This window comes from Nanorana parkeri, unplaced genomic scaffold (assembly GCF_000935625.1).
Source record: "Nanorana parkeri isolate BGI_ZX_2015 unplaced genomic scaffold, ASM93562v1 scaffold1229, whole genome shotgun sequence".
Classification (NCBI taxonomy): domain Eukaryota; kingdom Metazoa; phylum Chordata; class Amphibia; order Anura; family Dicroglossidae; genus Nanorana; species Nanorana parkeri.
The window spans coordinates 425,436-437,592 of NW_017307497.1; the positions used below are offsets into that span (position 1 = coordinate 425,436).

Consider the following 12,157-nt stretch of genomic DNA (forward strand, 5'->3'; position numbering starts at 1 on the left):
GGCGGGCCTCCCCCATCTCTGCCCCGGGGCTGTGTTAGATCAGATACTGGGCCCCCCTTTAGGCTCAGGCCCCGGGGCGGCTGCACCAGTGGTAGGTCCGCCCCTGGATCCAGTAAAGCCTGATAGTACTTTGGTGTTGCTCTTCCCTCAGGAGGCTGATATCAAGAGGGTTGAGGTACATCTGTTGTCTGGGTTAAGTGATAGCTTTTTATATCTACCCAGAGTTCAGCTTTATACTTTGAGTAGCCTTTTTAAAAGTTAGGAGAAATATTAAACAATGAAGCCAAAAATAAATCTGCACAGTAAACTAGAACAATAAAGTACTATTTCAGGCAAAAAGCTATAAAGCAGCAATTGTACAGTGGATATTTGGAGATGTATTTACTTTTTGATTGTAATATCGCAACAAATACTTACAAATAACTTGTGATCATCTAGCGGGATACCATATTTTTGGTATGCAGCTACTATATGATCAATCAGCTTACAGTCCTCAGCAGTCAGTTCCAAACGAGGAATAATCTGTTTAATGTACAATATATATATATAAATATCTGTGCATAGCCAGCGAAAATTAACATATATATTATATTTGGAAAAAAAATGTATTTCAGAAATATATTCCCAGATTTACAAACCAAAGATGGACACCACTTACACTACTCCCATTTTACTTACATAGTGATCCGTAGATGTTATTTGTAGTATGTTTAAAAATCGTAAAATGAATTATTATTATTATACAGGATTTACAAAGCGCCAGCAGTTTGCACAGCGCTTTACAATATAAGTAAGACCTGACAATTACAATACAATTCAAGACAAGATGGTAAGGAGGGCCCTGCCCCTGAGGGCTTACAATCTAAAAGGGAGGTACAAGTGATACATGAGGAGGTAGCTGTGTGGGGATGCATTGTTTGAGAACGTGATGGTTGAGTGGTTAGGTTGAGGTGGGATAGGCTTCCCTGAAGAGATGAGTCTTAAGGGATCGCCTAAAGGCAGTCAGTGTGGGAGATAGTCGGGCAGGTTGGGGTAAAGAGTTCTATAGGACGGGAGATACTCTAAAGAAGTCCTGGAGGCGAGCACGCGAGGAGTTGACGAGGGAGCTGGAAAGCAGGTGGTCTTTGGAAGAGCAGAGGGGATGGTTAGGGTGATGCTTTGAGACAAGGTTTGAGATAAAGCCGGGGGCAGAGTTGTTGATGGCTTTGTAAGTTGTTGATAATATTTTGAATTTTATCCTTTTGGCAATTGGAAGCCAGTGCAGGGATCGGCAGAGGGGGTTTGCAGACACTGAGCAGTTGGTTAGGTGGATGAGTCTAGCAGCAGCATTCATGATAGACTGAAGGGGGATAGCCTGTGTAGTGGTAGGCCAATGAGGAGGGAGTTGCAATAGTCAAGACGGGAGGTAACAAGTGAGTGAATTAATAATTTAGCAGTTTCAGTGGTGAGGAAGGGGCGTTTTTTGGAGATGTTGCAAAGGTGAAGGCGGCAGGATTTGGATAGTGATTGGATGAAAAGATCATGAGCTCAGTTTTTGAAAGGTTGAGTTTTAAGAAGTGTTTTGACATCTAGACTGATATGTCAGTTAGTAGATTAGTGACACGCAAGGACACTGAGGGGGTGAATTGTGGAGTAGAAAGATATATTTGAGTGTCATTGACATAGAGATGGTATTGGAAGCCATGTGAGGTTATTAATTGACCAAGGGAGCAGGTGTAGATAGAGAAGAGAAGGGGTCCAAGGACTGAGCCTTGGGGGACCCCTAAAGAAGGAGGAAGAGGAGGGGAGAAGTTAGATTTGTAGGTGACACTTAGATAGGAAGGAGGAGAACCATGAGAAAGCAGAGTCTTGTAGACCAAGCAAGTGGAGTTTTTTGAGGAGGAGCAGGTGGTCAACAGTGTCAAAAGCAGCAGAAAGGTCTAATAGCAAGAGTAAGGAGTAATGGCTATTGTTTTGAGCTGTTAGTAAGTCATTAGTGAGTTTTAGGAGGCGGTTTCAGTGGAGTGTAGAGGGCGAAAGCCGGCCTGTAAGGGATCGAGAAGTTTGTTATCAGTGAGGTGGCGGCTCAGGCGGCTGTAGACAAGGCGTTCTAGGAGTTTGGAGATGAATGGGAGTAAGGAGATTGGTCTGAGATTGTTGAGGTTCGTAGGGTCCAATTAGGGTTTTTTGGGTATGGGAGTGACTAGCGCATGTTTTAGAGGGGAGGGAAACATGCAAGTAGAGAGGGAAAGATTGAAAATGTGAGTAAGACAGCGTAGGATAGAGTAAAAGGGTGACCAAAGAAGTGGTGAGGGAACTGGGTCCAGGGGGCAAGTGGTGAGGTGGGTGTCAGAGAAAAGCTTTGTAACCTCCTCTGTGGTGACATGGTCAAAAGAGGAAAGTAGCAAGTGTGATGGTGGGTCTGGTATATTAAAAGGGGAAGATGACTGGACAGTGGTGATCTGATCCCTAATTGTATCTATTTTGTTTTTGAAATGAATGGCAATGTCCTGGGCAGTTAGTGGGCGGTGGCGGTGGAGGACAGAGTAGAGAGTTAAAAGTAGAAAAGAGTTGACGTGGTCTGGATGAGAGTGACAAAATAAGTCTGTTTGGCAGCACGGAGGAAGGAGTTATATTTTAGGAGGGCAGCTTTATATAGGGTGAAGTCTTAGTTTTCCACCACATTCGTTCAAGAGCACGGCTATGTCTTTTTAGATGTCTGGTTTCTTTATTTTTTGCCACATTTTTAGTGGACGTGGTCTTACTCTGCGTGTAGTGAGCAGTGACAAGGTGTCTAGGAGAGCGAACTGTGGAAGACTGAAGTAGTCAGGGCAGGACAGGGGGGAGATTTTTCTGTAGAGGTAGTCAGTAGCAGAGTAGAGAAGAGGATGGTCGAGGTGGCGAAGCTTTCTCCGGGTGACAGTGTGCCATGTAGAGGGATTCAGGGTTGGAGACAGGGTGAGTGTGAAACTGACAAGGTTGTGGTCTGAGAGGGGGAAAGGGTTGTTGGAGAGGTTGCAAGGAGTGCATAGGTGAGAGAAAACAAGATCTAGTATGTTACCATCAGAGTGAGTAGGAGTATGTGTCCATTATTGTGTTAGGTCAAAAGAAGAGGTTAGGTTAAGAAATTGAGTGTAAGCCAGGGTGTTAATGTTATTAGAAATGTTAAAGTCACCAAGAATGATAGTGGGTATTTCTGAGGAGAGAAAGTTAGGTAGCCAGGCATAGAAGTCATCAAGAAACCGAGATACCGGTCCAGGGGGCCGGTACATAACAACAATCCTCAAAGAAATTGGAGAGAATAGGCGAATACAGTGGGTTTCAGAAGAGGAGAGGGATAGCGAGGGAGGTGAAGGCAGAACTTGAAAAGTGCATTGTGGGGATAGAAGGATTCCCACTCCACCTCCTTTGCGTCCACTGGGTCTGGATGAGTGCGTCCAGTGGAGGCCACCATGGGAGAGGGCAGCGGCGGAGGCAGGGTCGGATTCCTGAAGCCAAGTTTCAGTAACTGCAAGCATGTTAATGGAATTGGAGATAAGAAGATCAAGCACAGCGGTGAGTTTGCTACAGACAGAGCGGGAATTCCAGAGGGCACATGAGGAGGAAGGACTGGTTCTAGGAAGCAGGGGAATAGAAGTCAGGGTGCGCGGATTGCAGCTGCTGCCAGGGTAAAGGCAGTGCTGGTTTTGAAGGTGACTAATAGAAAGCAGAGGGCCAGGATTAGGAGAGATATCCACTAAAGTCAGGAGAAGTAGAAGGGTGAGAGAAGTGAGATGAGAGTGGGTTTTATGTGAGTGAACATCAGGGACGTGCAGGGGAGGCAGTGCCTCACCTAGTATTATGGAGGTAAAAGCTGTTAGTTTCAAGTCTGAAGCTGACAGCTTTTTCTGCATTTAGAGCGGCTTGTAACAGGTTACACAACAGGGAAAGCCTCCTTGCTGTGTAACCTGTCATGGATGGAGCGCTGACTGTTAATTACAGGCGGCGCTGCATCCAGCTTTTGACAGCTAAGTTAGGTTACACAGAAGCGGGCTTCCCCACTGCTTCTGTAACCTAACATAGTGAGGCAAGAGCTGTCACAACCTCTACTCTATGTTAGAGGCTTGAGCTCTGTGGATGGTTTGGACCAATGGCAAAACGCCATTGGTCCAAGCTGTCCAATAAAAAAAAAAAAGAAGGACATCGATCTAGATGCCTCACCAGTGACGAGCAAGGAAGGGACAGGGAGGCCCCTCCCTGTCTCCTTCAGACTAGCTTTGTGACCTGGTTGGAGGGCGGGGCTTCATCTGGATGGGGACGGGGCTTCATCAGGATGGGGGCGGCATTTCGCCTGACTGGGGGCGGGGTGTGCTGGGGACGGGGCTGGGGAATGCCTCACCCAGCACTGAAGGTACTGCACGTCACTGACTCAAGTACTATTCAAGTGTCCACCCCACAGTTTATATATTTCACCTTCTCTCCTACCCTCTCCCTACTACAGCACTCATCACCTCCTGCTCATTCTGAATCCACATGCCAGGGTTACCTCCAGGACACTGGGGCATGTTCACTGAATTGTTTTAGTCAAGTAAATATGAAAAATTGCATATTATTTTATTAATTCTTCTATTCAGCTTTAGGTTCCTTTTCACATTTTTTTCTTTATCTTCTTTCATCCTTTGTTTTAAAAAAAATATTTTCTTAAAACACTCAATAGCTTTCGAGTCAGAGCAGTGATTCATCCCCCTCACTCCCTGATCTTTGGAATGTCTCCATCTAAGGTTTCAATGAAATAACATATATGTAATAAACTTACAATACAAACATTGTAGTTTCCCTTAAAGTGAAACTTTCAAGAGCTAAATCTTAGAAATGCATTCAAGTACCATATCTATTAACAGAGATGTATCTTATTTGTGTATCACTGGGCTGTAGATCCTCAAATCATCTCGGAATTGGTGCTAACACTGACCTTCCTTCTGGAGGGTGGGTATTTTTGTTCCCCATGGTCCCTGTGCGTGTTGTACCGAAGCCACTGATCCAAGCTCACTCCCATGATGGAATACAATCTCATGTTTAGTTTACTAATTTGTATTGAAATTATAGGCTATCACGGAAGCGAGCTTTGAGCCATGACTATTTTACAACACACACAGAGACCACGGGGAACAAAATTAGCCACCCTCCAGAAGGAAGGACAGCTTCAACACAAATTCAGAGATGATTTGAGGATCTACAGCCAAGTGATACACAAATAAGATACATTTTTGTTAAACGTTAAGGTACTTGAATGCATTTTTAAGATTTAACTCCCGAGTTTAGTGTCACTTTACATAGAACATAAAATACACAGGAGCCAACAATCATGCTAACAGCTTTCAAATTAGGCCCAACCTCTGGCATATCCCCAGGCTCTGTAAATATGAAACTGTCTCTCACTTTGGCTGGTTTTGTAGTTGATGTTACTTGTCTGTTATCACTTCCATCATCTTCCACTTTCACGTTACGAAAAACTGAACTGTTTTGTTTACAGTTTTTTCGAAGTCTTTTCGACTTGCACTGTACTTCAGTTAACAAACCTAGCACAAAACACAACCAATAATTATTATAAATTCCAGAATATTTAACCACTGGTTATTGTATTATGTTTGTAAATACATCTTAATTTCAATATTTTAATGTAATCTCTGTGGTTCAGGCATGTTTTGTGATGGAGTGCATTATAGCAGAGCTTGGGGTTTTCAAAAGTTTTTTTTTTTAATAAGGTTAAATTGATGAAGAATTCATGGTACTCCAAAACTGTCAAACAACCTTTTCAGTTCAAAACAGTGCTGTGATGGGGACACATGATCAGAACATCAGAAACCATTTCTTCACCACCTATTAAAAGGGCTCTTCAATTGAAGAATGATAAGACTTTGGAGTTCTCTCCCAACAGAGATTAATGGTCTACACTACACACATACAACACTCACGGGTCTTGCAGTGGAGATAAGTCAAAGCATCAGCATTTTATTGTCAATGGACTGAGCTAAAGTTACTAAAATACTGATGCTTTGACTTATCTCCGCTGCAAGATGAGCCAGTGCCCCTATATCTACTTTGGATTTGTATATATATATATATATGTATATATATATATACACACACACACACATATATATATATATATACATATATATATATATATACATATATATATATATATACATATATATATATATATACATATATATATATATATACATATATATATATATATACATATATATATATATATGTATATATATATATATAATGGGAAATTGTATACTTACCTATCTGTAATTTTCCTTTCCTGACGCCAATACATGGCAGCATACGAATGGGTTTAGCTCCGCCCTTCACCCAATCACTGGACTAGTTATACTATGAATTAAAAAAAATTAAAAAAAGGTCACAAGCACTCCAGCATGTAGAAAAGTCAATGTTTATTGACTTCACAAGTGTCACATCATCAGAGCTCGGATGGTGTGACACTTGTGAAGTCAATAAACTTCAGGAAAGGAAAATTACCAATAGGGAAGTATACAATTTTCCTGACACCAACGTGGCAGCATATGAATGGGACATAGCAAGCAAAAACAAGGGAGGGCAAAGTTATATAAATATTTATCTATTTACACAATTGTTAAACATATTCAGAACCAAACTTCACCATGGACAAGGCTCCTAGATCGACTCTGTAATGGGACAAGAACATACACCAGGTTACTGCCTTCGAGTGTTACTCTGGAGATACCACCACCAAATCTGTCCATAAGGATGAAATCCTTCAGTAGAGTGAACCCAGATATTGATCTGTGGCTCCATCTGTGGATCGACCTGAAAGAAGGAGACCTCAATGTACTTTCTCAGCATAGCAGCCACATTTAAGGCATGAGCTGAAACAAAACTTTATTCTTGAATATTGGCAACATTGATGTCCTATTTAGATGGAAGGATCTTCCATCCTTTGGATGACGCTGGGAGAGAGATGTAGGATTTTACTGTCTGGAAATGATAGCAATAAGATAGTTTTCAGCCTAAGCTTGACTATCCAAGACCCTCCTCCCTGAGGGGATTGCTGCAAGAAAAACTATTTTACATGTTACTGTCCATCTGAGTAAGTGTGATCTAGACGAAGTTGAGAAGGAAGAACATATCCAGCACTATTTGTAAATCTTAAGGTAAAATGAACGACTTTCCTGAAGAATAAATTCTTGTGCAAGCCCTCAAGAGCTGGCTTATCAATAAATGAGCTGCCCATTTTGTCTCAGAGGATGCGGGTGTGGGGTACTGGCAGCCAAGTACATATTGCTTTTCTAAAGAAAGTCCAATATATCTGTCATGACAAGGGGAAGAGAGTTAAAACCCTTTGAGCTTGCAAAGTCTATGAATTTATCATTCCACACTGTAGAATATGTGACATTTAGTAGCTGCTCTAGCATACAAACAAACACTCTATGACTGAAGATGAGTAATCCAGGCAAGGCAGACTTTACTGCCAGCCTCCAAGCTGCTTAGTGTAATTTAGGATGTGTTTGGATGAAGCATCTACTGTAGAACATCTGCATTTTTAGGATAAATAGAAGATTCCATGGCCAGAGTCTACAAGAGAGAGAACCCTGGATGGATGGGCCACAGACAAATGACTGCCATCAGCCTACCTGGATAATTGAGGGTCCTATTTAGGGGCCTGAAACCAGTGGACTGAAGGAAACATATAAGCATTAAATTATCCAATACTCCGGCCATTGGAAAGCTCACTCTTTAATAAGGAGTGTCTGCAGCCTGTGTTCTTAGGGATTTCCATCAGGTTGAGATCTGGATAACTCACTTGCTGCTGATCCACAGGAAACTGCTGGATAAGAAAACATTAATTGTTGTCCAAGGCTTTGTGGCTTATAGTGTCAGCCAGGAAATTCTGGGGAGTTCAGCGCTGAATTCATGATTGGCGGTACCTCCATCAGCAGTGAGCAGTTCCTTCTTCCCTTGTGATACTGAATCTATGGGAAAAACATCATCCTGTTGTTCAATGAATCAATACGGAGGTTCAATGGATCTGAAAGGCTCTCTGAACTCCAAGATGCTGGAGATTTCTTCCCCCATTGGACTGTCACTTGCCTTGAACTAAGAGGTTGTTGAAGTGATGTGAGTTACACATCTGAAGAATCCTGTTGGAAGACCCTCAGCCTTCAATGAGTCTTATTTCACTATCTGAATTGATTCTGTAAACTTGAGACAATGGGACGCCAATGAGTAGGATAGAGACTTGCTAAGACAGCTGCCTACTTGTATATTCTCTGAGTTTCTCTGAAAACATCATCCATTGTGTTGGCATTGCTTGGCTTTCCCTTTTGGGGAACCCTGTTAAATTTGATCAGAGCCTTAGGATGTTCCTGTGGACTGCCAGAGTATGAGCATGCTGAACTATCAGCAGGATGTCGCCACGCATAGAGTAATTCTTGAAGCCTTGTTTACTCAAGAAGGCAGTAACTGGATGTAATATTTGGAAAATGTGGCGAGGCCAAAGGGCAGATAAACAAACTGAAAGGGGAACTTTAGAACAGCAAGCAAGACATTTGAGAAAGTACAGGAACGTGAATACACCTCTGCCAGGCACAACATCCTATATCCTGTTGATGGTTTAAGTTGATTGAATACAGAGATTCCATATGCAAGATCTGGATCCTGATCCCTCTGTTCCAAGCATGTGTACATAGAACCTAGAGCCTTGTTAACACCAAGGAATTCTGATGGGAATGAAACTGACTGGAAGATGAGAAGAAAAACTTGACAGCATCCATCTTGAATTCTTAACCGGACCCATGGATCCTGAACAGGATATGCTCAAACTTGTGCATGCTCTCACAACCTGGGGCCTACAGGTCAATTTTGTACTAATGTACTGATATGTCCTTTGAGCTGTAGATGGTGCTGTAGTGCAATGCTAGTCTCTGTGTGCATGCTTATCTATGAAACACAGGAAGTTCTTTTCCTTTCTGTTTTCTTCAAAATGCCATATTCAAGTAAAGTAAAACTCGATTCAGCATTACTCAAGATCCCAGCTCCCCATCCAAACACACAATCAACAAGCGGAACCCTCAAAAGGACTTTTGTTTCTCATGCAAGGGAGTAAAGGCAGTCCCCGACTTACGAACGTCCGACTTACGGACAACCCGTACTTACAAACCGAGGTCCACAGTTCTCCTAAATGTACCGGCAGCTGCCAGCACATTTAGGAGAACTGTGGCTGCAGCGGCCTGTGTCCCTTCAAATCCCCGCTGCTCTCCCCGCCTGTGTTGACGGAAGCAGCGGGGACACAGACCGCTGCATTCCTCCACTGCCCCCCGTACCTCCGCTGCTGTCCCGACCGGTTCCTCCTCTACTTCCGGTCCGTCCGCACCTCCTCTTCTGCCGGTCCATCTGCTCCTCTTCCCCGGGTCCGTCCGCTCCTCTTCCCCCGGTCCGTCCGCTTCTCTTCCCCCGGTCTGACGCTCCCCCGTTCCGGCGGCTTCTCCTCTGCCCTGCCCCCCTGCCTCCTCTTCATCTGCAGGCTGGGAGCCATACCCAGCCTGATATTGGATATTGTAAAATGCAATAGCAGGCTGGCTATTGCACCCGCCCACTGTCTGCTGTCAATCGGCATGGGAGGACCGATAGAGAACTTTCTCCTTCAGGCCCCTCCTCTGCTAATTGACAGCAGGCAGTGGGCAGATGCAATAGCAGGCTGGCTATTGCTCCCAGCATTAAAATTAAAAAGACAAACATTTTTTTTTTAAAAAGTCAAATAAAATAAAAAATGCAAACAAATAAAAAATAAAGTTTATAAAATAAAATTACCAGTTGGAGTTACACAAAAAATTTACCAGTTCCGACTTACATACAAATTCAACTTAGGTACAAACCTACAGTCCCTATCTTGTATGTAACCTGGCTACTGCCTGTAATCTTGGTTTGTTCAAATGAAGAAAAGCTGATTGTGAATTCTTCCATCCCCTGTGACTTTAAATATTTTTGTGTGTGGTGAGATCTGCACCAACACAAGGTAACTGCAGTCCCGGATGAGCCACGCAGCATATTCATAGCAGCTTTACTATAAAGTCACTTGCTGATTCATTTCATTCAGAAATTACCATGCCCCTGAGACCTCATTGCCAGTCAAAAGGTCTGCTTCTGTGTTCTTCGGCCAAGTATGGATTGCCCTGGCAAGTAAGAGTACTCCAGAAAAGATATAAACTGTATTTACTCATGTAAGGTGTCCGGATGCCTAACCAGTCAGATGACTGTTGCATCAATCATAAGGATAAGTTAGAGCAACAAACCTCGTCTTGAATGGGTATATATTCCTCCTAACATATGGCCTTTTTAACTGCCCTGATGACTTAAGGCCCACAGTATGTGAATCCTTGCCAGTAAATTATCATTTAAGATGTATGCTGGCAACACTGTGAAACTAACTGCCCCTACGGGAGGGGAATTTATGATGGTTGCAGCTGCTTGACTGGACTAATAATTGACAATTCATAAAGTACTTCACCTCTGTTTAAGGCTTCAGACCTCCAACTTTCTGCCTCTTTATTTACTGCTGCCCCTGCATGGGAAACTTGGCACAGCATCCTGCCAGATGATCACAGGCCCAGCACTGCTCAAAAGGTTGTACAATCCTTAATCCTAGTAGCAGGATCTTGCATGTGTAGCAGCTTTATCACAACTTGAAGAGGACCTTTTCATCCCAAATGGAGCAGCTTACTCTGTCCTTTGGGGAGCAGTGCTGGCAATAGGGCTGGAGAGAGTTATAATCCAGAAATCCATGCATGTGCACTCTGAGAAGCAGCAGTGGCAAAGGGCTTGAGAGATTTACAATCTATTAACCCCTGCATATGTACTCTGAGGAACAGTGCTGACAATAGAGCTTGAAAATATTTAATTTAATTGAGCCATTGCAGGTGCAATTTTTTTTTTTTTACACCAACCTGACCCTCACCGTAAATAATGTAGCTTGTCTCTTGGGGGAAGGGGGTTAATGCCATCTGGAAATTAAACACACGATCCAACCTTTGCGGTCACAGGTAAGCTGAAGAGGATTGACGTGATTAAATAGTACCTGTCAGAACCAGCTAGACACTAACAATGCTGTATACATGGAAGCCACATACTCACCTATGGGGCAATGAAAGGTTATAGCAGAACAGGACCTGTCAGAACCTGCTATACATTAACCACAATGCTGTATACATGGGGCAATTAAAGGATTACAGTATAACAGGCAGAATAAGCCTGCAAATGAAGCAACAACACCTGAGGAACTACAGGTGTCAGCAACAATACTCACATGAAAGGCACCCAAAGAGTTAAGGCACCAGATTGAAGCTTTGAAGCTGACAGAGGTAGCAAACAACAGATTTTTGTAAGATCCAGTTATAGCTGTAGTAGCAGAGCTACAAGTGGCAGCAGCCTGCACTCAGCAAGCACCTGCAGAGTTAAAGCACCCCAAGCAAACTAATGGATTGTTAGGTAAAAACCTGCAAGCTTCAACTAAGGCATTAGCAGCACCACAGAACCACATACTTCCCTGCATGTAAGGTTTAAGCATAGATCTTCAGGCATAAAAGATATTCAAAGACAATTCAGCCAGAGCAAAGCAGGACTGCAAAGCCATAGGAAATAATAGCACATTCACTACTTAAACTAATTGAAAAAAATGGAGAGGATCCTACTTGTCATCTTGTCCATGCGTGTGATCATTCCTGTACAACCATAGTTTCTGATGATGCAGCTGAGTCATGGTTTCTTTAGAATCAGAAGACCAGGAGGCCAAGCAAGTGTCTTCAACATGCCGCCAAGATGGAGGAAGCATCCGAATATGAAAGAACCCCAAGAGACCATTTCCTGCACCCCAAACTCTGAAGATATGGGAGGGTCTTGCTTTATAAAATAGCATTTAGCCACCTGAACAAAGGGAACTTCGCAACAAGGAGAGGCTGAACCTGTGCGCCGGCCAGAAACAAGGTGTGGGTAAAAATCAAAAGTATTCTTATTATAACCGGCTTGAGCAGTGAGGACAGAAAAAAGAATGGTGGCCTTGGGAGGCGTGCTGTAATGTATAGTATAACTGGTCCTGTGATTGGGTAAGGGGTGGAGCTAAACCCATTCATATGCTGCCATGTTGGTGAAA

The 12,157-nt window shown here is 43.1% G+C and overlaps 1 protein-coding gene across 1 annotated transcript in view; it reads right to left on the reverse strand.

Moving 5' to 3' along the window:
- LOC108797117 (bile acid receptor-like) overlaps positions 1-12,157 on the reverse strand; it is a 99,359-nt gene that overhangs the window by 18,099 nt on the left and 69,103 nt on the right. Inside the window, exons 5-6 of the mRNA XM_018568691.1 lie at positions 5,398-5,537; positions 418-522 (exon numbers count right to left, since the gene is read on the reverse strand). Of these exons, the coding sequence (XP_018424193.1) occupies positions 418-522; positions 5,398-5,537 (245 nt within the window). The remainder of the gene's footprint in view (positions 1-417; positions 523-5,397; positions 5,538-12,157) is intronic.